Source organism: Urocitellus parryii, chromosome 5, assembly GCF_045843805.1.
Source record: "Urocitellus parryii isolate mUroPar1 chromosome 5, mUroPar1.hap1, whole genome shotgun sequence".
In the NCBI taxonomy this organism is placed as follows: domain Eukaryota; kingdom Metazoa; phylum Chordata; class Mammalia; order Rodentia; family Sciuridae; genus Urocitellus; species Urocitellus parryii.
Genome location: NC_135535.1, coordinates 10,512,138 through 10,538,977, shown reverse-complemented (window position 1 = coordinate 10,538,977; position 26,840 = coordinate 10,512,138). Strand labels below are relative to the sequence as shown.

Here is a 26,840-nt window from a genome sequence, read left to right as displayed (position 1 = left end):
GGGGGGAAGACAGGGCCCCCCACCTCCCACCCACCCCAGGACTGAGAAGGGAGGCCGGGAGCAGCCTCCCGCAGCCAGAAAGAACCCAGCTCCTCCTTCCTGGCTCCCCCAGGCCTCCCCGGGGAGGGGGCCCTGGGGCGGGGCACCGGCTGGGGGCTGGGGGCTGGGGTGCTTTGACTCCCACAGGCCGTTCCCAAGTCCTCTCTCCTCCGCCCGTGAAGGGGAGGGCCGGCCTGGGTCTGAGCAGGATGGAGGCCTGTGGGGCCCTGGGGCCCCTCCTGAGGAGCTGGACCAGAGGAACTGCCCCAGGCCTGTCCAAGGCCCGCCCCAGGGGGGGGGGTCCTGTGATTCTCATAAACAGGAAGTCCCCCTCCCCTGCGATGGGCCCTGTGTCGTCCAGGCCCTGGGCTCTGGAGGCCGGGCACGCTGGGACTCTTGACCTCCCGGCTGCGTTTCCTGTTAGCTGGGCCAAAGGAGAAAGGGAGGCTGGGAGGGGGGTGGCGGAGCGGCGGCCTGAGGGAGGACAGGAGCCCAGTGCGCCTGGGGAGGTGAAGGCCAGCTCCTCCGGCCCTAGTAGGTGCTCAGTGAAGCATCTGTGGCCTGCGGCGGGTGGAGAGGGGCCTTTAGGGAGGGCAATATGTTGGGGAGGGGAGACCGGGCCACCTGGCCTGGCCGCGCCCTGTGGCCTGGCCCCATGGCCCGGCATCCCTCCCATTGTCCCTGTCTGGCCCCCTGCCCCGCCCGCGGCTGCCTGAGCCAGGCCACTGTCTCAAGGCCCTTTATTTTTAAAATCCCTGCGGTGTTCCTGCCGAGGCCCGGCGAGGAGCAGAGCCAGCCCAGCTCAGCCTGTGGCCTGGGCTCGGGGCCCAGAGGCGCCGGGGGCGGGGCATCCGGCCTCCCCACAGCTGCTGCTGCGATCCTGGGAGGCTGCTGGGCCAGCTGGCTGCCCGGCAGGGCCAGGGACCCCTGGAATGCCCCCCCCCCCGCGCGCCTGCAGGCATTCACCCCGTCCTCGGAGAAAGGACAGAGGCCCCTGGGGTGGCAGCTGGGTCGCATGTGGATGCAGAAGCGAAGTCTGTGAAATGAATCTGGGTCTCCCACGTCCAGACAGTGACACGGGCCCAGCACCCACTAAGGGAAGGACCCATGGTGACGAAGAACCAGGCGCATCCCCTGTTCCAGGGCCAAGGGGCCGCCGGGAGCTGGCAGAGCGGGGCAGGGGGTTCTGGAAAGAGCCCCAGGCCCCAGGCCGGAATTCAAGTGGCCAGTCCAGCCCTGGCTCCATGGCTTCCAGGCTGGGTGGCCTTGGGCCAAGTCACCAGGCCTCTCTGAGCTTCAGGCTGCTCCCACAGAACTCGAGACAATCATAGCTACTGCGGGAGCCTGTGGTCCCCCCCTCGTGGAGCTGGGGTGAGAGGGTCCCCACTCCCCACAGGGCAGGAGGACGGGCTGTCACATAAAAGGCATCGTGAGGGGGGCAGGGAGGAGAGGGGAGTTCACCTAGACCCTTGGTCCCAGCTGGTGGGACCTCTGACGGGAGCTGAGCAGGAGGGGCCTTCTTCCCCCTCATCATCTGGGGGACCGTGAGCTTCTCCAGGGCTGAGCGTGGAAGGAGCTGTGGTTGTCACTGCTGTTGTTATTACTGTCACTCGGCAAAGCCCAGCGGTGGCCGGGTGTCGGATAGATTCCTGCCCTAGAGAGCCGGCCACCCGTCAGCTTTTATCCACAGAGGTTCGCGTGGCCCGACTGGTTCTGCCTTTGATCCTCCCGACAGCTGGGAGCCAGGCCGGCAGGGCTTATTATGGGATGCCCGATTCACCATGGGGACACTGAGGCAGGCGGGCAGGATGGCGGTGGTGGGTGGCCGAGGTTTGCTGGCTCAGTGACGGCAAAGCCGAGTCACACTCCCAGCCCTCAGTTCCCGGGGATCCCTGGGTCCCGTGGTGGTTCCTAGGTCATCTAGCCTTGACTCCCCCCCAAAAATCTGCTGCCTCCCCCGGCCTCGCCAGCACCCGCAGACCCGATGAGCTGTCTCGGCACACAGTCTCCGCCAGGAGGTGCCACTCACTCCCGGGCCCCAGCAGAAGAATGTGGCCTGACCCTCCCGTGGGAGCCCTGGCCAGCAGGCCTTGGCAGGAGACGGAGCTGAGTCAACAGAGGCTGGCAGGGACTCGGGCTGCCCACCACGCGGAGACAGAGGCCGCGGGCTGCCCACTCCCCAGCCTCTCTTCCCGGGAGACCCTCGCTCCTGCTGCTCTGGGCACTGGCCCGTCCAGTTAACCCCTGCAGGCCCAAGGGGGAGAGAATGACCTGCCGAGAGAGTCGGCGCCCTGTGGAAACTTTCTGCGTGACCTCAGGTAGGTCACTGCGTGTCTCTGGTCTTCACCTGTGAGGGCCTGAGGATGTTGTCAGAGTCTCTGAGTTTCACTGGCTACTCTGTCCCTAAAGCGCTGTTCATTGATTGAGTCTGGTCAGTCTGGTCTCTGTAAGCTGGGGGTGCGAATTCCCAAGTTCCAAGGCAATGGCTGGGCCCTGCCGCCCGGTGCAGACCTGAATCCACGCAGGGAGCCCCAGCGTCCAGTCGGACACACACCCAGCCTGCGTTTGTGGGGCCTCCCGTCTCAGATGTCTCCTTTGATCACAGGAATCATTCTTCCCACTTGACAGAGGAGAAAACTGAGGCAAGGGAGGGGGAGGAGTCTGCTGGAGACGCAGCTGGGACAGGCTGGACCAGGCCTGGACAGCAGGACAGGCTCACCCGGCGGCAGGGCATTGCTGTGCAGCCCCCAGGGTGGAAGGAGGAGTGGGCAGAGGGCGGGGGCAGGTGGTTTTGCTCCATCCCCAGGAGGGATGGGCACACCAGGGGCAGCCTCCTCCACCCTGGGCCCTGCAGAGACTTGGCCCCTCCCTGCGGTCTCAGAGCCTCTGCCCTCAGGACAGCACCGTGGGTGCCACAGACCTGGACCCCAAGGAGTGTGACTACCTCCACGCCTTGGTCCCTTGTGTCCTCATGGGGACCACAGACTGAGAACAAGGATAGCTGAGTCTGTCCCCAGGAGAGTCCTTGTCCCTGCAAAGCCAGGAGGCTTCAGGAACCAGGAGGCGAGGTGGGGTGGGATGAGCCCAGGAGTTGGAGTCGGGAGGCCACAGGTTCGATTCCCGCCCTCGTGTGACCAGGCCAGTGCCTGGGCCATGCTTTGGTCACTTGGTTTCTGTCTCCACCACACAAAGGAGACAGTGGGCATGAGGGGACTTGACCAACCAGCCCAAGTGGACGGGCTTTTGTCACAAGTCAGGAGACAGAGCCCGTGGGCAGGAGGAGAAAACGGTGAGGGCAAGGGAGGAGGGCACATGACGCCCCTCAGCTGGGCTGGGCTGGGGATGGTCAGGGCTGGCGGGGCTGGCCCACGGCCCATGGCTATCTCTCAGGCCAGGCTGGACCACAGAGAATAGACCATTGTTTCTGCTCCTCAAACGCGTTTCCTGTCCCCCAGCCCCTCCTCCCCCCACCCATCCCCCTCCCCCATCCCCCGCAGTTGAGCACAAAGGTCCCCTGGAGACCCCTCCTCACGTCCCTCCAGGCCCACAGCAGCCTGGTTCCGCTCTGAAGACTGCAGTCTGGCACCCAGGTCACGCCACGCAGGACAATGGAGTCACCTGGCCCTGACCCCTTCAGTGACAGGCACCTCAGACCCCCACTCCCCCCCTGCACATCCATCTGTCTGTCCTCAGGGGGTGGGGCAGGAGGAATGGCCCCACATCCTTCCTCGGCCCCCGCCCAGCGTCTTGTTCTCCAGGAGGCGGCCACGAGGGCTGGGTCCTTCCCGCCCCCTGTCCCTGCACATCGAGGCCGGGTCCAGGCAGCAGCTAGAAGCTCCACCCGAGGACACTCTTCCACACGCAGCCCTTTCCCAGAGCCTGGAATTCCAGAGGGTTTCCGGCCCTGACAGCTGTCTCCTGGAGACACGGGCTCTCTGCGGCCTCTCAGTCACGCCCTCCCTGGTCCCTGCTGCTCCCAAGAACCCCTCACACCCCGGAATGGAGAAAGAGCCGGCAGACGACTGGGACTCATCCACTGTCACCAGGTCCCCAGGCCACCCACCAGCCCCCGGGCAGGCCCTGGCTCCTGAGGTCTCTGCCATCACTCAGCCGACACCCCAGGGCCACGCGCACGCACCAGACCCACACACACACACACACACACACACACACACGCCAGACCCACACACACACACCAGACCCACCCCCCCACACACATACACACACACACGCCAGACCCACACACACACCAGGCACACACACACATACCCCAGACACACACACACACACACACCAGACACACACACACACACACATACCCCAGACACACACACACACACACCCCACACACACACACACGCCAGACCCACACACACACCAGGCACACACACACACACACACACCAGACCCCCCCACACACACACACACCAGACCCACACACACACACACACACACACGCCAGACCCACACACACACACCAGACCCACCCCCCCACACACACACACACACACGCCAGACCCACACACACACCAGGCACACACACACACATACCCCAGACACACACACACACACCAGACCCACCCCCCCCACACACACACACACACGCCAGACCCACACACACACCAGGCACACACACACACATACCCCAGACACACACACACACCAGACACACCAGACACACACACACACACACACACGCCAGACCCACACACACACACCAGACCCACCCCCCCACACACATACACACACACACGCCAGACCCACACACACACCAGGCACACACACACACATACCCCAGACACACACACACACACCAGACCCACCCCACACACACACACACACACACGCCAGACCCACACACACACCAGGCACACACACACACATACCCCAGACACACACACACACCAGACACACCAGACACACACACACACACACACGCCAGGCACACACACACACATACCCCAGACACACACACACACACCCACACACACACACACACACACACGCCAGACCCACACACACACCAGGCACACACACACACACACCAGACCCCCCCACACACACACACCAGACTCACACACACACACACACACGCCAGGCACACACACACACGCCAGACCCCCCACACACACACACACACCAGACTCACACACACACACACACACGCCAGGCACACACACACATACCCCAGACACACACACACACACACACACACCAGACACACACACACGCCAGGCACACACACACCCCAGACCCACACACACACACCAGACCCACACACACGCCAGGCACACACCCCACACACACACACACCCCAGACACACACACGCCAGGCACACACACCCCACACACACACACACACCAGACCCACACACACGCCAGGCACACACACCCCAGACACACACACACCCCAGACCCACACACACGCCAGGCACACACACCCCACACACACACACACACCAGACCCACACACATGCCAGGCACACACACCCCAGACACACACACACCAGGCACACACACCCCAGACCCACACACACGCCAGGCACACACACCCCAGACACACACACACCAGGCACACACACCCCAGACCCACACACACGCCAGGCACACACACTGAGTGTGCCCAGTCTGCTCTCAGGCCTCCGGCTGGCCCAGCCTTGCCTGCCTCCTCTGGGCAGTCCTCTTGGGAGCACCTCGGCCAGGAGCGGGCAGGCAGCGGGCACTCAGGTGAAAGCGGCCCTGAGAGCGCGGCCACCTTGACCTACTGCAGCTTGCTGTGCCACCTCACCAAGTCCGGCTCTCTCTGAGTCGCAGGGTCCCCAGGAGCCTGCCAAGGACCCTGAGAATCCCGCCACAGTGACTCCTGGGATCTGGGGAAGGAGGAGGGAACACGGGAGCTGAGGTCCCATTCCGGAGGGTCTCCATCTCCTGGCCTCCTCCGAGCACTTCCTGTCCCTGAGGTTACCGTGGTCAGGTGTGGACACAGGAGTGAGGATGATGAGAGTCAGCAGGGTCTGTGATCCCTGCGCCCAGTGGTCCAGCCCCAGCCGGTGCCACAGAGGATCGCCAGGCCCCTCCCTGCTAAGCTTGGAGCTCAGTGCCTCTCAGGGCCCCCTCCCCAGCCACCCCTCCTGGCTCAGGTGTGCCCACCCCGTGTCCACTCTTCCCTGAGGGTGCTGTCCCCACCTCTTAACCCAAGACACAAGACTCAGCTCCAATGTCACCTCCTCCGGAAAGCCTCTGGGCACCTCCCCTGTCAGAGCTTCCACCACTCTTCTGGCCCCCCATCCCCCCAGTAGCCCAGCCTCTGTCCCCACCAGACTCTGACCTCTCGAGGTAGGACTGCATCCCTTACTCCCTGTCCCCTCAGGTCCTTAGCTCAGCAGCCAAACAGTAACACCTGCTGCCCTCCCTGACCGCCAGGGACAGGACAGGCCGTGAAATCTACAGCTCACCTCAGGTATCCAACCAAGACCAAGGCCAGGGGGCCATGCCCAAGGTCACTCCACTAATAACTTGAACTTGGGCTTGTCTGGCTGGGAAGTGCATCCTGTGTCCTGGAAGGGAGAGTAGGGGGTGCCGTCCCCTGGGCCCCAATGCCAAGTCTCCCCTAAGCATACGGGCACCTCTGCAGAGCTGGTGACAGCACACACCTTTTGAAGAGCCCAATGCTGCCCCTTTTCCTGGGGTGCCCAGGCGTGTCTGGGCCCCTGTGGGAGTCCAGCTAGTGAGTGCCTCTGCAGTGGTCCCAGGAGGACACCTGCCCTCATGGGACTTAGTCCAGGTAGAGACAGAGACCCCTTCATTTCCCAAATGTGCCAGGAGACAGACACTGGGCCCTGGGCCACAGATGCCCAAGGGGAGGATGGATTGGACACGTCCCTGTCCTGAGGGAACCAGGCCCCTGGGGCTGTGTCACAGGGCTCTGCTGCCCCCCATCAGGCCTGCAGACTGGGGGCCACGCAGTTCTGGGCAGGGTGAGGAGGAGGCAGGACACAGCCCGGGAGGGGGACTTTCCCCTTTGGATGCCTAGGGATGCCCATGGCTGCTGACTGGAGCCCAGTGAGGTTTGGAGTGATGGCCTTGGGCTCAGTGAGTCAGTGTGGCCACATTTACCAGCCGCCATCCCGGCCGTCCCCAGGGAGCAAGTGTCCTTTGAACCTCAAAGTCTGGCTGGGTTTTAGCCAGTTCATACATCTGCTCATTGACCCCATTGATTGATCTTCCTGGCCTCTGTCTCCTGGGTGTCCAGTGGCCCATCCACCCACAGCTGTAACCACCAGTTCATCCACTAGAAAACGGCCCCTCCCATCCGTCCATCTACCTGCTCCATCCATCCATCCACCCACCCTCTGCCCATCCATGGATCCACTGCCTACATCCACCCAGTCACAGCCACTCCCGCCTCCAAGGCCACACTCATCCATCCTCCCTCCACCTGCCCATCTGTGCATTCTTTCCCCTCATCTGTCTACCCAGCCAGCCACCATGTCCACTCACCCTCTATCCATCCAGCATTCCTCTATCCACTGCCCACACACATCCACACATCCACCATCTGTCCATCCATCCATCCATCCACCATCCATCCATCTATCCATCCACCCATATACCTACCCATCCATCCATCCACCCATCCATCTATCCACCCATCCACCCACCCATCTATCTATCCATCTACCCATCCATCCATCCATCAGTCACCCATCCATCTATCCATCCACCATCCACCCATCCATCCACCCACCCATCCACCCACCCATCCACCCACCCATCCACACAGCCATCCATCCATCTATCATCCACCCACCATCCATCCACCAATCCATCCACACAGCCATTCACTGTCCATCCACACAGCCAGCCAGCCATCCATCCACCATCCACTCATCATCCATCCATCCATCCATCCACCATCCATCCACCATCCATCCATCCATCCATCCACCATCCACCATCCACCATCCATCCATCCATCCACCATCCATCCATCCACCCACCCATCCACCATCCACCATCCATCCACCCATCCACCATCCATCCATCCACCCACCCATCCACCATCCATCCACCCATCCATCCATCCATCCACCCACCCATCCACCATCCACCATCCATCCACCCATCCACCATCCATCCACCATCCATCCACCCATCCATCCATTCACCCACCCATCCATCCATCCACCATCCATCCACCCATCCATCCATCCATCCACCATCCATCCATCCATCCACCCACCCATCCACCATCCACCATCCACCCACCCATCCACCATCCAGGTATCGGTCCACTCGTTTCCCTTTCCATCCTGTGATATGCTTACATTGACCCACATCCGGCTGCTGCTGAGCCCTGTGGCTCCGATGGCCTCCTCTTTCTCACATGCACACGCCTTGCCTACTCATTAGTAGGTCCCTCCCTCCTGGAGGCCCTCCTTCAAGCTGAGCCTGCCTCCCAGGCATCCCACCTCCCAGCAGCTCCCTTCCCCAGCTGGGAGGCATCTGTTCTGAATCCCGGTTGGTGATAGTGGATCTGCCAGGGTTAACCCTGGCACTCCTGGCACGGCCTCTTAGGAGAAGGAAGGGGCACTGCAGAAGAGTGGAGAAAAGAGAGGGGACATGCCCACCCCTGCATCCTTCTCAGGGACACCAAGACCCTCCCTTTCTCCCATATTCCAGAGACACACTGAGTTGGATCCTTAGGTCAGGAGTGAAGCCAGGAACAGGAAGGTGGCTTACCTGGAGATAGACTTCTACCTGGAAACAGACTGGAATGAGAGATGGGGGGGGGCTCTTTCCAACCTCAGTTTACCCTTCTGTAAAATGGAGCAAGGCTTCCTGACACAGATTGCCACACGCGAGCTGGAGTGGACCAAGTACCTGGTGCATAGCAGGGAGATTCTCAGCCACAGGTGCAGGAGGCAGGGGATAGGGCAAGTGTGGAGCAGGTTACAACCACCCATAGGACTGCTTTCTCCGCCAGCTACCTGGGGCTTGCAACACTCCTGCTAATACTGACGGTGGCTCTGGTACTATGCCCATTTCATAGATGAGAAGCTTGAGATGCAGAGAGACCAGGTGCTCTGCTGGCGGTCAGCCATCAGGCCAGGACTTAAGTTCAGAACCTTTGACATGACATCAACTGCTTACTGTGCCAGGTGCTCCAGGGACCCTCTGACCAGAGTGATGTATCACTTACTGTTCAACCAGGTCACCTTTGAGAGTGAAAACAAGTGCCATTAATAATTACCCTGGGACAGCAGGTGTCCCAGGCAAATTGGGAAGCGTGGTCTTCCTGCCCAAGTGGAGGCTCTAGACAAGTCACTTCTCTACAAAATGGAAGTGAAGACAGTATTGTCCCCAGGGACTCTCATCAAGGTTCAATGTGATAATGTATATAAGGGGCTAAAAGGCCTGGTACGTCCGGGCACAGTGGCACTCGCCTGTAATCCTAGCAATTCGGGAGGATTTTTTGCTAGGCAGGAGGATCGCATGTTCAGGGCCAGCCTCAGCAATTGATCGAGACCTTGTCTCAAAATACAAAATAAAAAGGGCTGGGGATGTGGCTCAGCCTAGGTTCAATCCTGGGTACCAAAAATATAATAATAATAAAATAAAAGGCCTGGTATGCATTTGGTGCTCAATAAAAGCTGGTCATAACTAATACTATGACAATAGCCATGGTGGTACTGGTCCCTGTCTCCAGCACCGTCCTCCGGTCCCTCTCTGCTCTCACCCAGAGCTTCCAGCCGTACCTCCCTGAGCTGCCTGGGTCGCCGTCCTGCTCCTGAGCCCTGACGACTGCTGGCCCACAGGTGAACCGGAGCCCTGGCCAGTTCTCTCCTAGGCCTTGACGGTGCCACCACCGCCCTGATCCCTGCCTCTCAGGGACAGCCGCCTTCCTCCTCACTGCCCATCCTCAGCGCCTCTGAGACTTGGTGCTCTCAGTCCTCCAGGGGACAACACGCTCCTGGGCCTGCCCCAAAGAAAGATGTCCTGGGCCTTGGTCCTGCTGCAACGCCAGGTGCCTCGTCTCTCCATCCGTCTAGCTGCAGAGATAACCTCGACCTTGATGGCCAGAAAGAGGGCTCAGAGCCAGGGGAGGGGGCACAACCCGCTGGGGACAGTAAAGACCTTGTCTCCCCCACCTGGGAGTCATGGAAGCTCCCAGCCCGCCCCTCCGGCCTGCCCCACGGGCCCCAGGGCGCCAGGGCTTTGCTTGTGGTGACTCCAGGTGTGCATGGCCAGAGCCCTTCCTTCCTCTCCTTCAAGACTTAACTTCTCCCCTGGGAACCTCGCTGAGCCCCCACCTGCTGCAGGCCACTGGGGACCTCTCTGATCCAGGACTCCCTGCCTACCCTTAGGGAGCTCACAGACAGAGGGGGAAGGAAGGGGGCACACTGTGAGGCAGGGGTCAGAGATCTACCTCCCCTTCTTGGGGTGAGAGCACTGGGTCCGGGGCACAGCTGCTTCCTGCCCGTGGGGGAGACTCAGTACATTTCTGAGTCGTGACCTCATTTACCTGCTCAGTAAACTTCCTAGGCGCCCAGAGCAGGGAACATAAAAACACCTGCCACCGGCTTTGGCTTTGAAGATCCCAGTTTACAGAGGTAGAAACTGGAAGGGGAGGGAGTTGGCCACGTAGAAAGGGACTCAAGCTGTCTGGCACCAGGTCCCCTGCTTGACCACCACACTACACCTCTACAAGGGGCCTGCCAGGGGCTCGTGCCCGGTGTGGACATGCCTGTCTTGCTGGGACCCGCATGGCCTGTATGGGGTGGAATGGTGCCCCACGTTGGGACAAAGAGAGTGGACATCCCCAGTCAAGGTCTAAGGAGGTCTCCTTGGCACTCGAGACCTCGGATTCTAGCTTCCATCTCCCCAAAGTAAGGCAGGGAGTGGCTGGAGAGTCCAGAGCCGAGGGCGTTTTCAGGCCCGGTGCCCCAGGCCTCTCCGGGAGCCTGTGGGGAAGGGTGGGCAGAGGAGAGCCCAGTGGCTTGCCCTGGGCAGCGCCCCTCCGGGCAAACCACACATTCCCAGGCTCGCCCTGCCCTGCCCCGGGGCGGCGGGCAGGGGCCTGGCCGGGCTCTGGCGGCCGCGGCCTCGTGGACAGTGCCCGGGAGGGGGCGCGGCGCGGCGGGGCGGGCGCAGCGGGCGGGCGGAGGCGCCCACACCCCGCCCCCGCCCCCGGATCCAGCCGCGGAGCCCGCGGCCAGGGCGGCGCAGACCGGCCCAGCGACTCTCGGGGCTGCGCGCCCGGACGCGCTGCTGCGGTCGCCGAGCCGCCCTGGGACCCTCGCCCCCCGGGGCTTGCGGAGAGGAGGTAGGAGCCGCTGGCCCGCGGGGCCTCGAAGACCCGCCTGGGTCCGCGACGGCCTCGGGACCCTGCACTCTTCTAGGAGCTCGGGGAGGGCGGGGACCGAGCCCTGCCGCGGAAGGCGCGTCCGGTGCCAATGGCAATGCCAAGGCCCTGGTGCTGCGGCGGTGCGGCCGGGACGCTTCGAGTTTTCGGGTGCTTTTGCCCTGTTCCCGGCGGGCGAAGGGGGACAGAGAATGGGAGCGGCGAGAGGCAAAAGGCGCTGCCAGGAGAGGGACGCGCGGAGGGCCATCTGCGCGCCTCCCGCGCCGGGAGAGGAAGGGGGCGAAACGTGGGGCGTCGGGCCCCTGGGCGCAGGCCAGCGCCGAGAGCGGGAAGTTGGTGGGGTCCGGGCAGACGGACCGGGCACCCTGCCCCCTCCCCAGCCGCCGCATTCCAAGCTGGAGCAGCGGATGAGGTCATCCCGTCCGGTTCCCCTCCGGCCAAGGCGACCCTGCTCTTCTCCCCTCCCCGCCCCCCAGGGGGAAGGTTTTATAGTAAGTCCTTCCCGGATTTCCCATTCCGCCTGCCTCCTGATGGTTTTTGCCTTACTCCGGCCATTCCAGTCCCGCGAAGTTTGAAGCCCATTTTCTAGACTAGGAAACTGAGGCTCAGGGAGGCGCCGAGGCTGGCGGGAAATCACCATCCCGCCGCGGTTTCACTCGCGGCCGGGGCTGATTGGGCTCTATCTTGGGATGGTGGGACCAGAAAAGCGTTTCTCCTTCCCCCTTGGTGGTTCCTCCCTCAGGATCCAGGGTGTTCCCTTCTATCCGGCTTGGAGTGGTCCCCCACAGCTGACCACCGGCAGTTGGCTGTCCCTTTCTAGTGTCCGTCTCCCTATCTTCCACCTCTAAGCTCCTGAACTTTGAGGGGCAGGAGATGCCAGCCCCTCACCCTCCTCAGGCACCAGAGCCTGTTTCTGGGAGCCCCCATTCAAGCCCGGGACATGCAGGCCAGTCTGGCAGTGTTACCCAGTGCCAGGACGCCCTTGGAGAGAGGGCTCGCTCCTGCAAGGAGCAGTGGCCTTCAGGATGAGACGTGGCGCTGGCTGCCTCAGGGAGTGGGGGGAGGGACAGGGTGCAGCCTGTTGGTGACCCCCAGAATGCTACTGCCCCCGCCCATTGCCCTCCACTGTCAGAGCAGTCCCTGGCCTCCTCTGGACCTCTTGTGGCCTGTCCCAGTGTGTGGTCCCTATCCCCCAGCCCCAAAACTTGTCCAGGTGGTCCTTACTATGTAGTGAGCCCTGACCACGTGCCCAGGCCCCCAGTGAAGTCTGCAGGGTAAATATGAGGCCTCTGGGTTCACTGAGGCTGCAGGGTGACCACTCGGACCCAGGTCACAGGCACTGAATCTGCAGAGCTGAGTCTCCTACCCCCTCACACTTGCCTTCTCTGTGCTGGGCAGCCTGGCAAACCACCGCTTCCCAGCAGTCTTCACCCCAACCTTGGCCATTTCTTGTGGTCAGGAGATTCCTAGCCAGGCCCAGACACACTATTTTTTTTAAGTCATTTTTTTAAGTCATTCTCCTTTCTGAGCCTCATTTTTTTGATCTGCATAATGGGTATGTGGTATTCGTGGGTGGCCAATAGGAAGGTCTTCCACCAGGATACCCAGTGTCCTGCTTACTCCAGTACCTGGTGAGGCACACCTGAGAGCCAGCCACGCCTGTGATCAGCATCAAGTGCCAAGTGACTGCCACCAAGTGTCCCTAGGATGAAAGATGTTAGCCTAAAGGTGTGAGATTTGAACCCAGGGCCACTCTGCTTCTGGAGTGGCCTTTCCACATCTCCCCCCTCCTTTGGGAGGACCCCGCTGGGGATGCAGTTTCCATTTTCCACCTGGGGAGGTCAGTCCCCCGCGCCACGCCCGCCTACCCTCAGAGCAGGGCAGGGACTCTCTGCAGCAGGCAGGGTTAAAGGTAGGAGCACTATTTGGAGCTGTCCCAAAGCACTCAGGAAGTGGGACCCTGGCAAGATTGGGAAGGAAGCTGGTCTCCCAGTCAGAATGACCATGGGGTTGAGTGGGGGCAGGAGCCCCTTTTGCTGGGAGAACAGGGGCTGCCCCAGAAGCTGGGAGTCCGGGTGGGAGTGAGGTGGGTGTGGCCACAGGGCTGACACTTGCGACTCCTCCACATGACATTTCCCAGGGTGGCGTCTCCCCCACCAGCTAGTTCCTTCCCCCCAAAGACTTCATCCTTCATCTCTGGAGCAGGGAACCTGGCCCCGGCTTCGTACCTGCCACGTGACTTTGGACGGTCTTTCCCCTGGGGACCCGCCCTCCCTGTAGCGCAGGCCACCCCCCCCCAGGCTGGCGGGCGGGGCTGGCGGAGAGCCGGATGACGTCATGGGCGGGTTGGCCAACGGCAGGGCGCTTCATAACTTCAGCAAACATTCCGCGAGGACTTCTCGGTGCCGGGGGTGCCAGGGCCAGGGATGATTCAGAAGTCCCCCCCGGGAGGAGGAGCCAGGGCTGGGGGAGGGTCAGATGGTGGGAAGGGAATAGAATGTAGTCAGAAAACAAAGCGAGCTTTGTCCTGTGTCCTCTTTGTCTTTTATCTTGTTATTTAACCTATTTTGAATTTCAAATAACATTAGAAGGGCGGTGTTGAGGTTTTCACGCTCAGAGGTGGCACAAAATGGTAGGGGGTGGGCACGGAGCCTCGGTCTAGGTGTTCTCGCCAAAGATGGTTATCAGCTTTATCAGCTGAGGTCCTGGGTCTGTGGAGGTAAGTGACTTGCCCAAGGTCACACGGTGAGGACATTGAGTCCCAGCCTCCCTCTGGGGGAGGGGGTGGCCCTTGAGCTTGGAGGTTATCGCTGGGATCTGGGATCAAACTGGTCTTGATTTGGCCCTTGCCACGTGCGGAGCCCAGGCTGGGAGGGAGGAGGAGAGGGAGGCAGGAAAATCCAGGCAGGTGCCCGCCCTCCCCGGAAGTGGAAACCAGACTGGCGGGCCCCCTCGGGCCAGCCCAGGGCTTGGGTGAGTCGGAGCCCTGGGTTCAAGTCCCGACTGGCTGTCTGGATGCGACCTGGAGCGGGCTTGGCCTCCGCTGGGCCACGGGAGAGACAGATGTCAGACCAGGATCCTGGCGTCTTCCAGCGGGACTTTCTGTGAGGGGCCTCTTCAAGGGATGCTTAGAGAAGGGGCGCTGGGGAGGGTGGCGTGGGGACCTGGAAGGGGGAAGGAATAGCTTTGGGCACCTGCTGAGTGGCAGCCAAAATTTGTTCCCTGACTCCGAGGCTCCTACCTCTGTTTGGCGGACTGTCCCATCAAGCCCTTGGCTGGGTCCTGCTCAGCCTTCAGGAGGCGCTGGGAAAAGCCACTGTGACCACAAACCCCTTTGACAGGAAGCACGGAGAAGGCACAAGTCCCGAGGGATCGAGGGATGGTGAGGGGCCAGGGCCTCCTCCCCCTGCTTCTGGGGGTGGAAGAGATTTTAGCCCCAGGAGGTGTCTTGCTCCAGGTCTGGGACATGGCTCCCGCGCCACCCTTCCCTGCAGTGTAGATGGCTCATGGCCCCTGCCTCAGTTTCCCCCTTTGAATGCCATGCCTCGCTGGGCACTGTGGTGTGGGTTAAGTGACTGCGGCAGGGCAGGCACTGGCACCTCCGGCCCTGGGCAGCAGCCACTGTGCCAGCGCACCGGGCAGCCTGTAGCTTGGTGGGATTGGGCCCCGAGAGCCAGCACCCGCGTCAGGACAGCATTTCGGACTCCTCTGCGTGGACCCCCACGGCGCGTCCCTCCTTTGTGCCCAGCTTCCGCTCAGCCCTGGGTCGGTGACCTCCATCTGTGTGGCGGGGAGTTGTCGTTTGTTTTCTGGGCCCTTGTTTGGACCCAGGATTTCCTCCTCTGCACCAGGCCTGCTGTCACATTGTCACATCGTGTTACTGTCCTCTGTCCTCCTTCCAGGTCTCCACCCCTGAGCAGGAGAGGGACCGCCCACCTTTGAGGCCAGGTCTGTGCCTCTTTGCTCCTGGACCCAGCAGGACCGTCTGCAGCTGCTCCCCCAGGGCTTGGAAGAGCGTGGACTCCCAGGGCCAAGGGCCACCCCCTGCCATCGAGAGGGGGGCTGAGAAGGGGGCCCTGAGCCCAGCCCACCGGCCTCCCCAGCCCCCGTGGGCATGGACCAGCAGCCCTGAGCTGCCAGAGCCCATGCCTGGCCCCCAGGGGGGCGGAGGAGCCCCCACCATGAGCCTGGGCAAGCTCTCGCCCGTGGGCTGGGTGTCCAGCTCCCAGGGAAAGAGGCGGCTCACGGCAGACATGATCAGCCCCCCGCTCGGGGACTTCCGCCACACCATGCACGTGGGCCGCGGCGGGGACGTCTTCGGTGACACCTCCTTCCTCAGCAACCATGGTGGCAGCTCTGGGGGCACCCACCGCTCGCCCCGCAGCTTCCTAGCCAGAAAGCTCCAGCAGGTGCGGAGGGTTGGGGTGCCACCCCGAAGGATGGCATCCCCTCCAGCACCCTCGCCGGCTCCCCCAGCCATCTCCCCCATCATCAAGAACGCCATCTCCCTGCCCCAGCTCAACCAGGCCACCTACGACAGCCTGGTGGTGGGCAAGCTCAGCTTCGATGGCAGCCCCACGGGCTCCGCAGATGGCCGCTCCAGTTACGGTGAGATCCTGGGTAACTGCCCCTCCTCTCTCTCTCTCTCTCTCTCTCTCTCTCTCTCTCTCTCTTTGGCACCAGGGATTGAACCCAGGGGAGCTTAACCACTGAGCTGCATCTCCAGCCATTTTAATTTTTTAAATTTTGAGACAGGGTCTCACTAAGTTGCTTAGTGCCTCTCTATGTTGCTGAGGCTGGTCTTGAACTTGAGATCCTCCTTCCTCAGCCTCCCAAGTCACTGGGATTACAGGGTGCACCACCATTCTTGGCTCTATCTGCCCTTTTCTAATGCAGAGGCCCAGAAGGTTGTTGGCTCTAACCAAGACTTCCAAGTGAGCCCTTTTCCCAGGGTGGGGAGGACTAAGGTGGTGGGAACTGACTTTCCACTCCCCCCCCACACACACACACACACACTGGTCCAGAGGGAGAAGCACTTTCAGTTCCTACTGCCCCTTGCTTGCTGTGTGACTCTGACAAGCCCTTCTCCCTCTCTGGGCCCTGGTTGGGCCTATCTACCCTTTCTTTCCCCTTTCAACTAAAGCAGCCCCCTACTGTCAAAATGGTGTCATGGAGAGGCTGAGAACCTGTTTCTGCCTGATGCCTAGGAAGTCCACTGACCTAAGTTCATGTCCTTGCCCATCTAATGAGTCCCTTGGCAGCGTGGCTGGGATTCAGTGAAATCATCCATGTGCCAGGTGAAATGAGAGCTGGCACATAGTAGATGCTCAGGACACCTGAGCCATTAATGTTACTTAACCCAAAATTCCTGTAACTTGATGAATTTGCAAAACTGCTCTCACGGAAGTGCCACGCTGCAAGGAACCGCTCACCTGGGAAGTGTGGGCCCCTGCTGCCACCTGGTGGCCAGGCCTTGCCGTGGCTTTGCCTGTTGGTGGGGGTGCTGCTCGGAATCCCACCAAGGACTGGTCCACACGAACCCTCGTGCTCCAGTGCTGGAGGCGGGGGCTCCACCAGATGACCTTTGAAGGGCATGTGCCGGTCCTTAAAGCCTGTGAGGTCCATGCAGTCACCCGCTGGCTGCTGGTTCCATCCTGTGTCCACAAACCAGCCTCCTGTGTGGGTTCACCTGCTGCCGTTTGCCAGTGTCGTGGCAGGGTACCTGGGGACCGCGGCTAAGTTCACATTGGCCCCAAGAGTCGGGAGATGGGAGCGCCACCCTTCTGCTGTGGCCTTGGGCAAAACCTTTCTTTCCCCAGACAGCCTGTTTTCTTCGGCATACTGGGAACAGGGAGCAGGATGGCAAGGGCTCCCCCATATCGGGAAGAGGGGTGAAACAGGACAGAGTGGGGAGTGGCTTACTAGAGGCCACACAGCCAGCCAGGCTCGTCCTCCTGGCCCTCCCTCCCCGCGTCCTGCTCCCAGCTCTGACCTGCTTCCATTTCTCCTCTAGGCCTGGACTCGGGATTCTGCACCATCTCCCGTCTGCCCCGCCTGGAAAAGCCCAGCAACCCAGACCCAGACCGAGACCGAGACAGCTCCTTCCCCCCTGAGCCTGAGCTTCGGCCTGAGCTTCGCCGCTCTGACTCCCTCTTGTCCTTCCGCCTTGACCTTGACCTTGGGCCCTCTCTCCTCAGTGAGCTTCTAGGGGTCATGAGCCTCTCTGATTCCCCTGCAGCTGAGACCCCAGGCGCTGCCACAAAGCCCCCAGGACCTGCCACAAACCCCCCAGGACCTGCCACAAACCCCCCAGGACCTGCCACAAACCCCCCAGCACCTAACCCCACTGTAAGTCCTCTGTCTCATGGACATTTCCCCAATGGGGTGACTGCTAAGCTGGGCCCAGTGGCTGAGGTGAGGGCCAACCCACTGGGAGAGGGTCCCCGGGGACCTGCCGACATGGCCCTGGGCAGGCGTTGGGGAGCAGGCTGGGGGGGCAGCCGCCACTACACCGAAATGGATGCCCGGCGGGAGCTGGTGGAGGTGCTGCCCCAGGCCAGGGGCTCCTGGGAGAGCCTGGAGGAGGAGTGGAGGGCCCCCCCGGCGGGCATCAGGGCCCCCGTGCCCAGCACAGTGCAGGCCCACACCTTTGCGTTTGCAGATGCTGAGGAGGATGACGAGGTCAAGGTGTGAGTGCAGGGTGAGGGCTTGGGGACCTCATGGAGAGCCGGGGGCAGAGCAGCCCCTGGCCTACCAGAGTTGGCTCCTGCCAGACAAGATGAGGGAACCCACGTGCCCCCCAAACCCCTGCAGGTCTCTGCAGGGCAGACATGGGAGAGAGGACAGGAGACCCACTTTGTCGTGGGACCTGGGTCCCCAGCGGCCATGCTGAGCTGATAGGCCTCCCTTAGGCCCCACCCCAGCCACGCCCACCAGCTGGGGCCCCCCTCAAGATGTGTGGCCTTATGCCAGATGAATGCCATGGGGACTGGGGGGGGGATCCCACACAGGGCCATGTCTCCTCTCCCAGTGGCACATCTGTCCCAGAGGGTCCCTGCTGTATTCCCCAAAAGCCCCATCACAGGCCACCCCCCCAGCCCTCCCACTTGTCCCAGAGAAAGGTCCTTTGCAACCTCATGGGAAGCCCCCTGCTGTCCTGTGGTCCCCAGACCTGCCTTTGGGGCCTGATTAAAAAGGCTTTTTGATCAAAGGTGTCCTGCAAGAAGCTTGGGGACCAGCATTAGGTCCCCTGCAGAGACGCCCTCCCCTCCTGGGAATTTGGAAAGCCAAGGTCACCCGGGGGAGGGCCGTGGGGTGGTGAGTCACGGCAGGAATGCCCGGAGATAAGGGCCCAGGTGGGAGCTTATCTGCAGTTTCTGGAACAGCCCCTGCCCCAGGTGCCTGGAACCAGGTCTGCCCCACAGTGCCACTGGGCAGCGTGGCATTTGCTCTGGCGATAAGCAGGGAGGGAGGCGGCATCCAGTGCCCGAGTCTGGGAGCAGTCCCAGGTCCCCTGCCACCCCCACCCGCAGTGCCAGGTCCTCGATCCCCACCCGAGACGGAGACGCAGGAGTATTAAAACCCAGGAGCGCCCCCCACAGGCTCCAGGAGGTGGATTTTTGTTGTTTATTGGTTTGCTCTTGGCTTCGAGGGAGGAAAAAGCGATATCCCAGGAGCAGGAACGGGAAGCACCTGGGTCAAGGGTGGGGGGTGGATCCAGGCCCCAAGGCTGTGACGGACCAGGGTCGGGGACCAGGGTGGAGGGCTACATTCTTCCGGTAACTGCTGCCACTCAGTTGAGCTTGAGAGAGGAGACCTGGAGTCCCCCCTTGATGCTCAGGTAGCTCAGGTGGCTGTAGCCCAGCCGGTTGGGAAAGGTCAACTCGTACCCATCTGGGAGCTCCACCTTGAACTCATCACTGTGAAAGGCCAGGGTCACCTGCAGGACAGGGGAGGTGTCAGGGAGCAGGAGGCTCCCTGGAAAGGGCCAGGGCTCCCCTCCCCCTGCGGTCCCTTGGCCTCACCTTGGTCTCTGACCCGGGGCTGAAGCACAAGTGACTGTCGCGATGCTCTTTCCCCCAGTTGCCGTCCCGGGAGTTGCAGACGATGGTGGATTCCTTGAAGCGTGGGTTAAAATGCAGGCCCAGCTTATCTGTCCCCTGGCCCAGGTTAATCACAAAGCTGCAGGGGAGGGTGACAGGTGGCATCTAGGGGCAGCCCTAGGTAAGGCAGCTTGGGTCAGAGGGCCTGGGCTACCACCAGCTGCTGCCAGCTTCGCATTGAGATCTGGGGGTGCTATGTGACATGTGCCATTCGGAGCAGAGACCAAGGCTGCTGGGGCAGTAGCTGATGGTGACGGTTGAGCAATCGGGGGTGTCATGGGGAGAGAGCTGCTGCCTTAGACCTCTGAAGACATTAAGGTTGACCATAAAGACCAGTCGGCCTGCAGGGATGAGCTTCCTGTCACTCAAGGTATGCCACCAGGGGTTGATCTTGGCAGGGTCACTACGGGAGCCCGGGTTAGACCTTTGGGGAGCCCGAGAGTGGGCATCCTGGGTGGTGGGCTTCTTCACCCGAGGAGGCAGGTCTCAGGCCTGCATTTCTGCAAACTTGAGTGATGAGGCAGGAGAAAGGACTCCTTTGTCTCTAGGCTCCTACTTCACACATCTGCCCACCACCTTCCCAACCCAAGGGGGCAAAGTTCAGTCCAAGAAATGCCTAAGTTAGCCAGGCACACGCTTGTAATCCCAGCAACTCAGGAGGCTAAGGTAGGACAATCCCAAGTTGGAGGCCAGCCTCAGCCACTTTGCGAGGCCCTAAGCAACTTGATGAAACTATCTCAAAGTGAAAAGGGCTGGGGTTCAGCGCCTGGTATCAGAAAAGAAAGAAATGCCAGTATCGTCCTGCAGACTTGAGAGCCTGGAGCAGGTGGTGAGGGAGGTGGGCCGGTGGCGCCCCCTGGTGGCCGTCTCCAGGGGCTCGGGAAAGGCCGGCTGGGGTCCTTCCGCTGGGTTAACAGAGCCGCGACCCGGGGGTTGGCCCTCCACACAGGCACGGACGCCAGGGGGCTGGGGGCGCCCCAGGGCTTCTCCCCCTGCCCCTTCAGTGGCTGCTGGGGCCGGGGAACAGCACGTGGGTGCTCGGGTGTGAAGGCAGGTCCTGATCCAGGAGTGTGGGAGGGAGCCAGGGTGTCAAAAAGACCCCCAGGCTTGAAGTCGCCCTGCGCTGACCACGCTCCCCCCACCTCGCTCACCCGTCAGCTTCGTCCGCGATCCTGCCCTTGATCTTCAAGGTTGTCCCCGGTTTCAAGTGCAGATTTGTCATCTCCAGTTCTCCCTGGGCCCGGAGAGAAGCCCTCCATGAAGAACTCGGAGGCCCTCCACAGCCCCCTCTGCTGGTGACGCCGCCAACTTCCCATCCAGTCGGACCCGTTATCCCCCTGCCCACGGGAGAGCCCGGGGCTGCAAGGGGAGACGGTGGGATCCAGGCTGCCCAGCGGCCCCGCGGCCCTCTCTCCTGGGCCCTCCACCCAGCCCGACTAGGGAGCCGCTGAGGCCCAGCAGGGAAGCCTCGGTTTGCCCATGGGAACCCGGGGACACAGACGATGCAGAGCAGGACTGTGTCGGCAGCCAGCCGGCCTTGCCCCACCCCCACTGGGAACCTACAGAACCTTCCAAGTCCTCTGTCCTAGCGGGGCCATCAAAGGCCGCTCCAGACCCTCTTCCCCCATCTGTGGAGCAGGCTGCGGGGGTATTTTTATTAAAGAGCCCTCGCGGGCGCAGCTCACCTAGCAAGCCCCAGGCCCTGGGTTTGATCCCAGCAAAAGAAAAGAAGGAAGTTGCTAAGTGCCCTGTGACAGATGCTGCCAGGCCCGGCGGCCACCTTCAAGCTGATAGCCCAGGTTCGGGTTCCTGTTTGCGAAGCCCCAAGCATAGAGCCTGGCCCACGTGCAGGCAGATTCAGGGGCCACTGTCATGGTCACTCACTCCTTATTTGGCATCTCCTTCCCCTTTTTCCCGGGACCTGGGACATCTACCCTCTGATGGCATCGTCCCTCTCCTGATGGTTAATGGGAGGTCCTCAAACCCAGGCTTCCAAAGCTCAATACCCAAGACTCAGAAAATGTCCATCTGCATGTCCCTGATGGGAGCCGCAGGGCGGGGCTGGACAGGCACCAAAGACGGAGCACCCAGGGCAGAGCTTGGTGGGAGCTGGCCCCGCGGAGGAGGAGCAGGGGAGGCGCCCCCAGCCTACCCCCAGAGGAAGGCGGAGCCATCCTGGTGGGCGCTGGGACCGCTGGACCCGCTGGGTGAGACTCTTGGGTTGTGACTGTATGGCGCTGGGCAGCCTCCCTGACCACAGATGCCAGGAGCTCCCTTCCCCCAGCTGTGACAATCAGAAATGGCTCCAGACAATGCCCAGTGTCCCCTGGGGGCCACATTTCCCTGCTTTAGGAACAGTGGGGTTTGGAGGCAGAGGCTTAAGCCCTGAGAGTCAGGCTTAATAACAGCTGTTTTTTTTTTTTTTTTAAATTGTACCAGGGATCTAACCCCAGCCCTTTTTTATGTTTTATCTTGAGACAAGATCTCCCTAACTGGCCATGCTAAGTGGCTGAGGCTGGCCGGGAACTGGTGATCCTCCTGCCTCAGCCTCCCGAGGTGCTGGGATTACAGGCTGGGCCACCAAGCAGAACCCTGCTGAATGCAGCAGCCACACCCAGGCTTTGGGGCCAGGGACTGGAGGCAGGTTCTGTCTCGGCCTCTCACTGACAGACAGAGGTGGTCGTCCCTGGGAGAGAAGGGTACCCAGTGAGGAGAGCGCCGTCCCTCCCAGATGAGAGAGGACCCAAGTGCGCGGCCACAGAGACACTTGGACGTTGGCTGTGCACACACACCTGACACCAGCTGCCAGGAGCCAGCCCCCTCCCCGGCACCCTGGGACCGTCGGGGTGGGTGGGGAGAGCTGGGACTGAGGTGGGAGGAACACCCCCCACCTCCTGGGGGCTTCCTGACCAAACTGGGAACCCAAGCCCCTGAGGGTGGGGGTGGGGCTGCTGCAGGTCAGCGGCACAAGGTCAGGGGTGCATTTGGACAAAGAGGGGTGCTGGGGCCTGGTGCGTGTGCACTTCCAGGACCCTTGTCCCCACTCAACGAAATCCAAGGCCCAGGGAGAGACCGGGAGGCAGAACCAGGGTAGAGGGTTGGGCAGTTCAAGTGACCTGGGGCCAGCCTCATCCTCCTTTGGCCTCAAATTCCCCATCTGTAATAAAAGGGGTTGGCACTAAGTGGTGTCTGGAGGAGGAGGAGGAGGGATGGGGTGACAGAGGGAAGAGAAGATCAGGAGTCTCCTGACCACAAAGGCAAAAGCCTCTCCCAGAGACACAGGCAAGGACAGCACAGCACTGGTCTTCAGCCAGGGACCCCGGTCAGGTTCATGTCCTGCATGGCACTGGCACTGGCTTGGACAGTGTCCTGCCAAAACTCATATCCACCTGGAACCTTCAAAGGTGACCTATTTGGAGTAGGGTCTTTGTGGCTGTAACCAAGATGGGGTTGAACCAGGCGCAGTGGGGAAAGCCTATTATCTCAGCAACTCCAGAGGCTGAGGCAGGAGGATCGTAAACTTGAGGCCAGCCTCAGAAACTTAGCAAGGCCCTAAGAAACTTAGCGAAAACCTATCTCTAAATAAAAAAGTTTGGGGCTGGGGGCTGGGGCTGTAGCTCAGTGACAGAGCACTTGCCTCGCACATGTGTTCGATCCTCAGCACCTCATAAAAATAAACACTAAAATAAAAGCATACTGTAGTATCCATCAACCAATCAATAACAAACAGGCATGGCGGCACACCCTGTGGTTCCAAAAGCTCAGGAGACTGAGGCAAAAGGACCGCAGGTTCAAAGCCGGCCTCAGCAACTTAGTGAGGCCCTAAGCAATTCAGCAAGACCCTGTCTCTAAATATTTTTTAAAAGGGCAGGGGGGGTGGTCCCCAGTAAAAAAAAAAAAAAAAAAACAAAGATGAGGTCATACTGGAGTAGGGTGGCCTCTAAACCCAGTGCCATGGATGTCCTTGTCAGAGGAGGGATGTTTGGACACAGAGGCCACTGTGTCGGGTAGGACATCACTCAGTACGCAGCTGCAGGCCAAGGATCGCCAGCCACCACCGGAAATTGAAAGAGACAGTGGGACGCTGGCCCAGAGCCCCAGGAGAGTGTGCCCGGCCCACACCTGACATCAGACATCTTTAGAACTTGAGAGAATGAATATTCTGAAGCACCCCCCCCTCCATTTTGTGGCACTTGGTCCCAGTGGCCCCATCTAATCCCCAGAGGGTGCCATCCCCAGAGGGTGCCATGGGATTCCCTTCCACAGATCAGGGAGGCTGAGGCTCAGAGAGGGTCAGAAACTGGTCCAAGGCCATTCAGGGGCCTGCCAGAAGACCCACCCAATCCCCCGCAGTTCGCAGATGGTGACCTTGGCCAATTAGATCCCCAGAGCCTGGGTTTCCTGTTTTCTTGTTTGTTTGGGTGCTGATGATGGGGTCCAGCCCCAGCCCAGGCTGAGCACCCCCCACCCCACGCTGAGTTACAGCCTCAGCCCCGAGCCTCAGCTTTTCCTCTTTCTAAAGCTCAGTGGACGGTAGCGGTCATCATCATCATCATCATCATTGTTACTGATGAGGTACCTGAGGCAGGAGAGGGGACACACAGGCCCAGGCTCCCAGGGTAGGGCGGTGGCCGCGGGATCAGGGTGCCTGGGCTGGGGCTGGGGAGACCGTCTGGCCAACTTCTCTGCCAGGTGGAGGGGAATCCGCAGAGAGCCCACCCAGGCAGAGACGTGGAGGGAGTGGGCCGCCGGGGCTGGCATCCTCACCGACATGGTGTCCTCTCTTGGTGACAGCTCCCGGCAGTTCCCAGTCGCTGAGCTCAGGTTCCCACCCCGTGGTCAGCCTTTATATCCCAGAATATCACACATTAACTGCCCCAAGGCCATAAATGAGGACTTTGGCCCTGTGTACCCAAGTAGCCCCCTGCCTGTCCCTCCAGGCACCAGAGCAGAGCCTCCAGGCTCCCCGCCCCGCCCACCTCCCTCCAGCCCAGCTGCCCCTCTTGGGTGCTCCCAGAGCCCTCATGGGAAGCGGCCCCAGCTCTGCCCCCGCACAAACCACAAACACCCCGGGCTTGGCAGGCCACCAGCCGCCCCACTGAGCCGGCTTCCTGGGCCACAGAGAGAGCAACTTGCCTAGAAAAGCCGCCCAAGCTGCTGATTTTCTCTGATGTCATGATTCGCTTGGAGCATCTTTTTTATTCTCTTGTCCCCTGATTATTTTCCTGTTTGTGTGTGGGAAGTTTTGAAAGCAATATGTGGTAAATCCAAAGAAAGCGTCCCAAAGTGTCGACCACCCTTAAAAGTGGAAGAGGAGGCCAGGCGGGGTGGGGCCTCCCCCTCATCCCACGGCTCAGGAGGTTGAGGCAGGAGGACTGCAAGTTTGAGGCCAGCCTCAGCAACTTAGGCCCTAAGCAACTCAGCGAGGCCCTGTCTCAGAATAGAATACAAAAAGAGCAGGGGTGTCTGTAGGTCAGCGATCACACGCCCCTGGTGCCATCCCTGGTGCCAAAAAAGTAAGAAAGAAAAGCCAAGAAGAAAGCAGGAGGCTTGGGAGGCGCGGCAGGTTGGAACGCTCTGCCCTTTGTTTCTATCCTGCGCGACTGTCCATCCATTTCACTCAGGAAACGAAAAACCCACGAATGGAAATATTCCAGAACTCTATTTCAATGACTGGGAGATATTCTGACTTTCAATGGCTCCATTTACTGAACCAATTCCCTTCGGCGGGGCATCTACATTCATTCTAAATTTTCACTCTTTAAAATACTGCACAGCGGGTGTGGTGGCGCACACCTGTCATCCCAGCGGCTCGGGAGGCTGAGGCAGGAGGGTGGAGAGTTCAAAGCCAGCCTCAGCAACTTAGTGAGGCCCTAAGCAGCTCAGAGAGACCCTGTTTCTAAATAAAATACAAAATAGGGTTGGGGATGTGGCTCCGTGGTCCAGTGCCCCTGGGTTCAATCCCAATACTAAAAAAAAAAATAAAATAAAAATAAATTAAATTTAATTTTAAAAATTTGCTGCATGACGTCAACGCGCACATGGAGTTGGGCTGCACCCCGACAGATGGTGTAGGGCAGACTCCCGGAGGGAGAGCGTTTCTGGAGCTCTGGATTCGGTGGCCCGACGTGTTCCTTGGGAGTTGGCGGGAGCCACTCTGCGGGTGCTGGGAGCCCAGCCCTGTGAAGGGGCGTCCGGTGCCAGGAGCGGTGGGTGGCTGTCTGCCCAGGGCTCACACGGGACAGCACCTCAGCTCCCTGCCAGCCCAAGAGGGGGGTGTTTCCTTCTCTTGCCCACAAGGAAGTTGATCCTTTCTGGGCCCTTCTCCCGGGGCCAGAGCCAAACAAGATAAGGAGTTTCAAAGTGCTCCCGGGTGGAACCGCCCTCAACAGAAACTGGCATTTTTTGGATGATAATAGCAACGCGAGCGCCGCACCAGGTTTGGGAAACTACAAAGTTGAAAAAAAATCTTCAAGTTCACTTGTTTGGAAAGAATGCCCCGGTGGGGGGGGTGACTGGGGGCAGAGTGTGCCAGGCCCCGGCACCGACCCCAGCCAGAAAAGAGGAAATCTTTAAAGACCCAGGAAGCTGGCCATGCTGCCTCGTCCTGTGCTTTTCTGGGTGTATATTTCACATCAATGAAAAAACATTTTTTTTTCCAAGGGAAAAACTATAAGAGGAAGAGCATCCAAATCCCTGGCCTCCGCCCCTCCCATCCAGTCCTCTTAATCGGTAGCTTCTTTTTTATTTGTACCGGGGATGGAACCCAGGGGCACGCCACCACTGAGCCACATCCCCAGCCCTATTTTGTATTTTATTTACAAATAAATGAAATCATTTTTAATGGAGTCTCCTTGAGTTGCTTAGGGCCTCACTTTCGCTGAGGCTGGCCTTGAACCTTGGATCCTCCAGCCTCAGCCTCTGGAGCCGCTGGGATGAGGGGCGATCTCCTCCGTGCCTGGCTCCCCCTTTTTAAAATGTTTTATTTAGTGACAGGGGCTCGCTGAGTTGCTCAGGGCCTGGCTGAGTGGCTGAGGCTGGCTTTGAGCTCTGGATCCTCCTGCCTCAGCCTCCCAGAGGCTGGGATCTTGGGCACGTGCCCCTGGGCCCGGCTTAAGTGGCAGCTTTGGAAGGCCGGTGTCCACCCAGCCAAGCACCTTGTCCAGCCCTTGTCCCAGGAGACTCCCACGAGATTCTCAGGGGATCTTGACTGTCTTCCCACTTCCCAGTGGGAACTCAAGGCCCCAGACCCACAGGGGCAGACAGTGGCGGCCCCCAGCTCCTTCCTCCCGGGACCACCCCCGCTGAGCAAGGGGAGCCTGGAACTCCAGGAC

The 26,840-nt window shown here is 60.6% G+C and overlaps 2 protein-coding genes across 3 annotated transcripts; one reads left to right on the top strand and one right to left on the bottom strand.

Moving 5' to 3' along the window:
- Positions 1-11,256: 11,256 nt before the first annotated feature.
- Cdc42ep1 (CDC42 effector protein 1) lies at positions 11,257-18,971 on the top strand. Of its 2 annotated transcripts, none has more exons than XM_026410175.2 (3): positions 11,257-11,365; positions 15,307-16,012; positions 17,418-18,971. In XM_026410175.2, exons 2-3 carry the CDS (start codon positions 15,550-15,552, stop codon positions 18,095-18,097), a joined length of 1,143 nt encoding a protein of 380 aa, XP_026265960.2. In that variant the 5' UTR covers positions 11,257-11,365; positions 15,307-15,549; the 3' UTR covers positions 18,098-18,971. The 2 variants fall into 2 exon arrangements, with proteins under 2 accessions (XP_026265960.2, XP_026265961.2); XM_026410176.2 differs by lacking the exon at positions 11,257-11,365 and adding an exon at positions 14,049-14,123.
- Positions 18,972-19,196: 225 nt separating this feature from the next.
- On the bottom strand, positions 19,197-24,279 carry Lgals2 (galectin 2). The gene is made up of 4 exons (XM_026410216.1): positions 24,274-24,279; positions 20,658-20,740; positions 19,429-19,585; positions 19,197-19,343 (listed from the first exon to the last, which is right to left on the bottom strand). Exons 1-4 carry the CDS (start codon positions 24,277-24,279, stop codon positions 19,197-19,199), a joined length of 393 nt encoding a protein of 130 aa, XP_026266001.1.
- Positions 24,280-26,840: the final 2,561 nt, after the last annotated feature.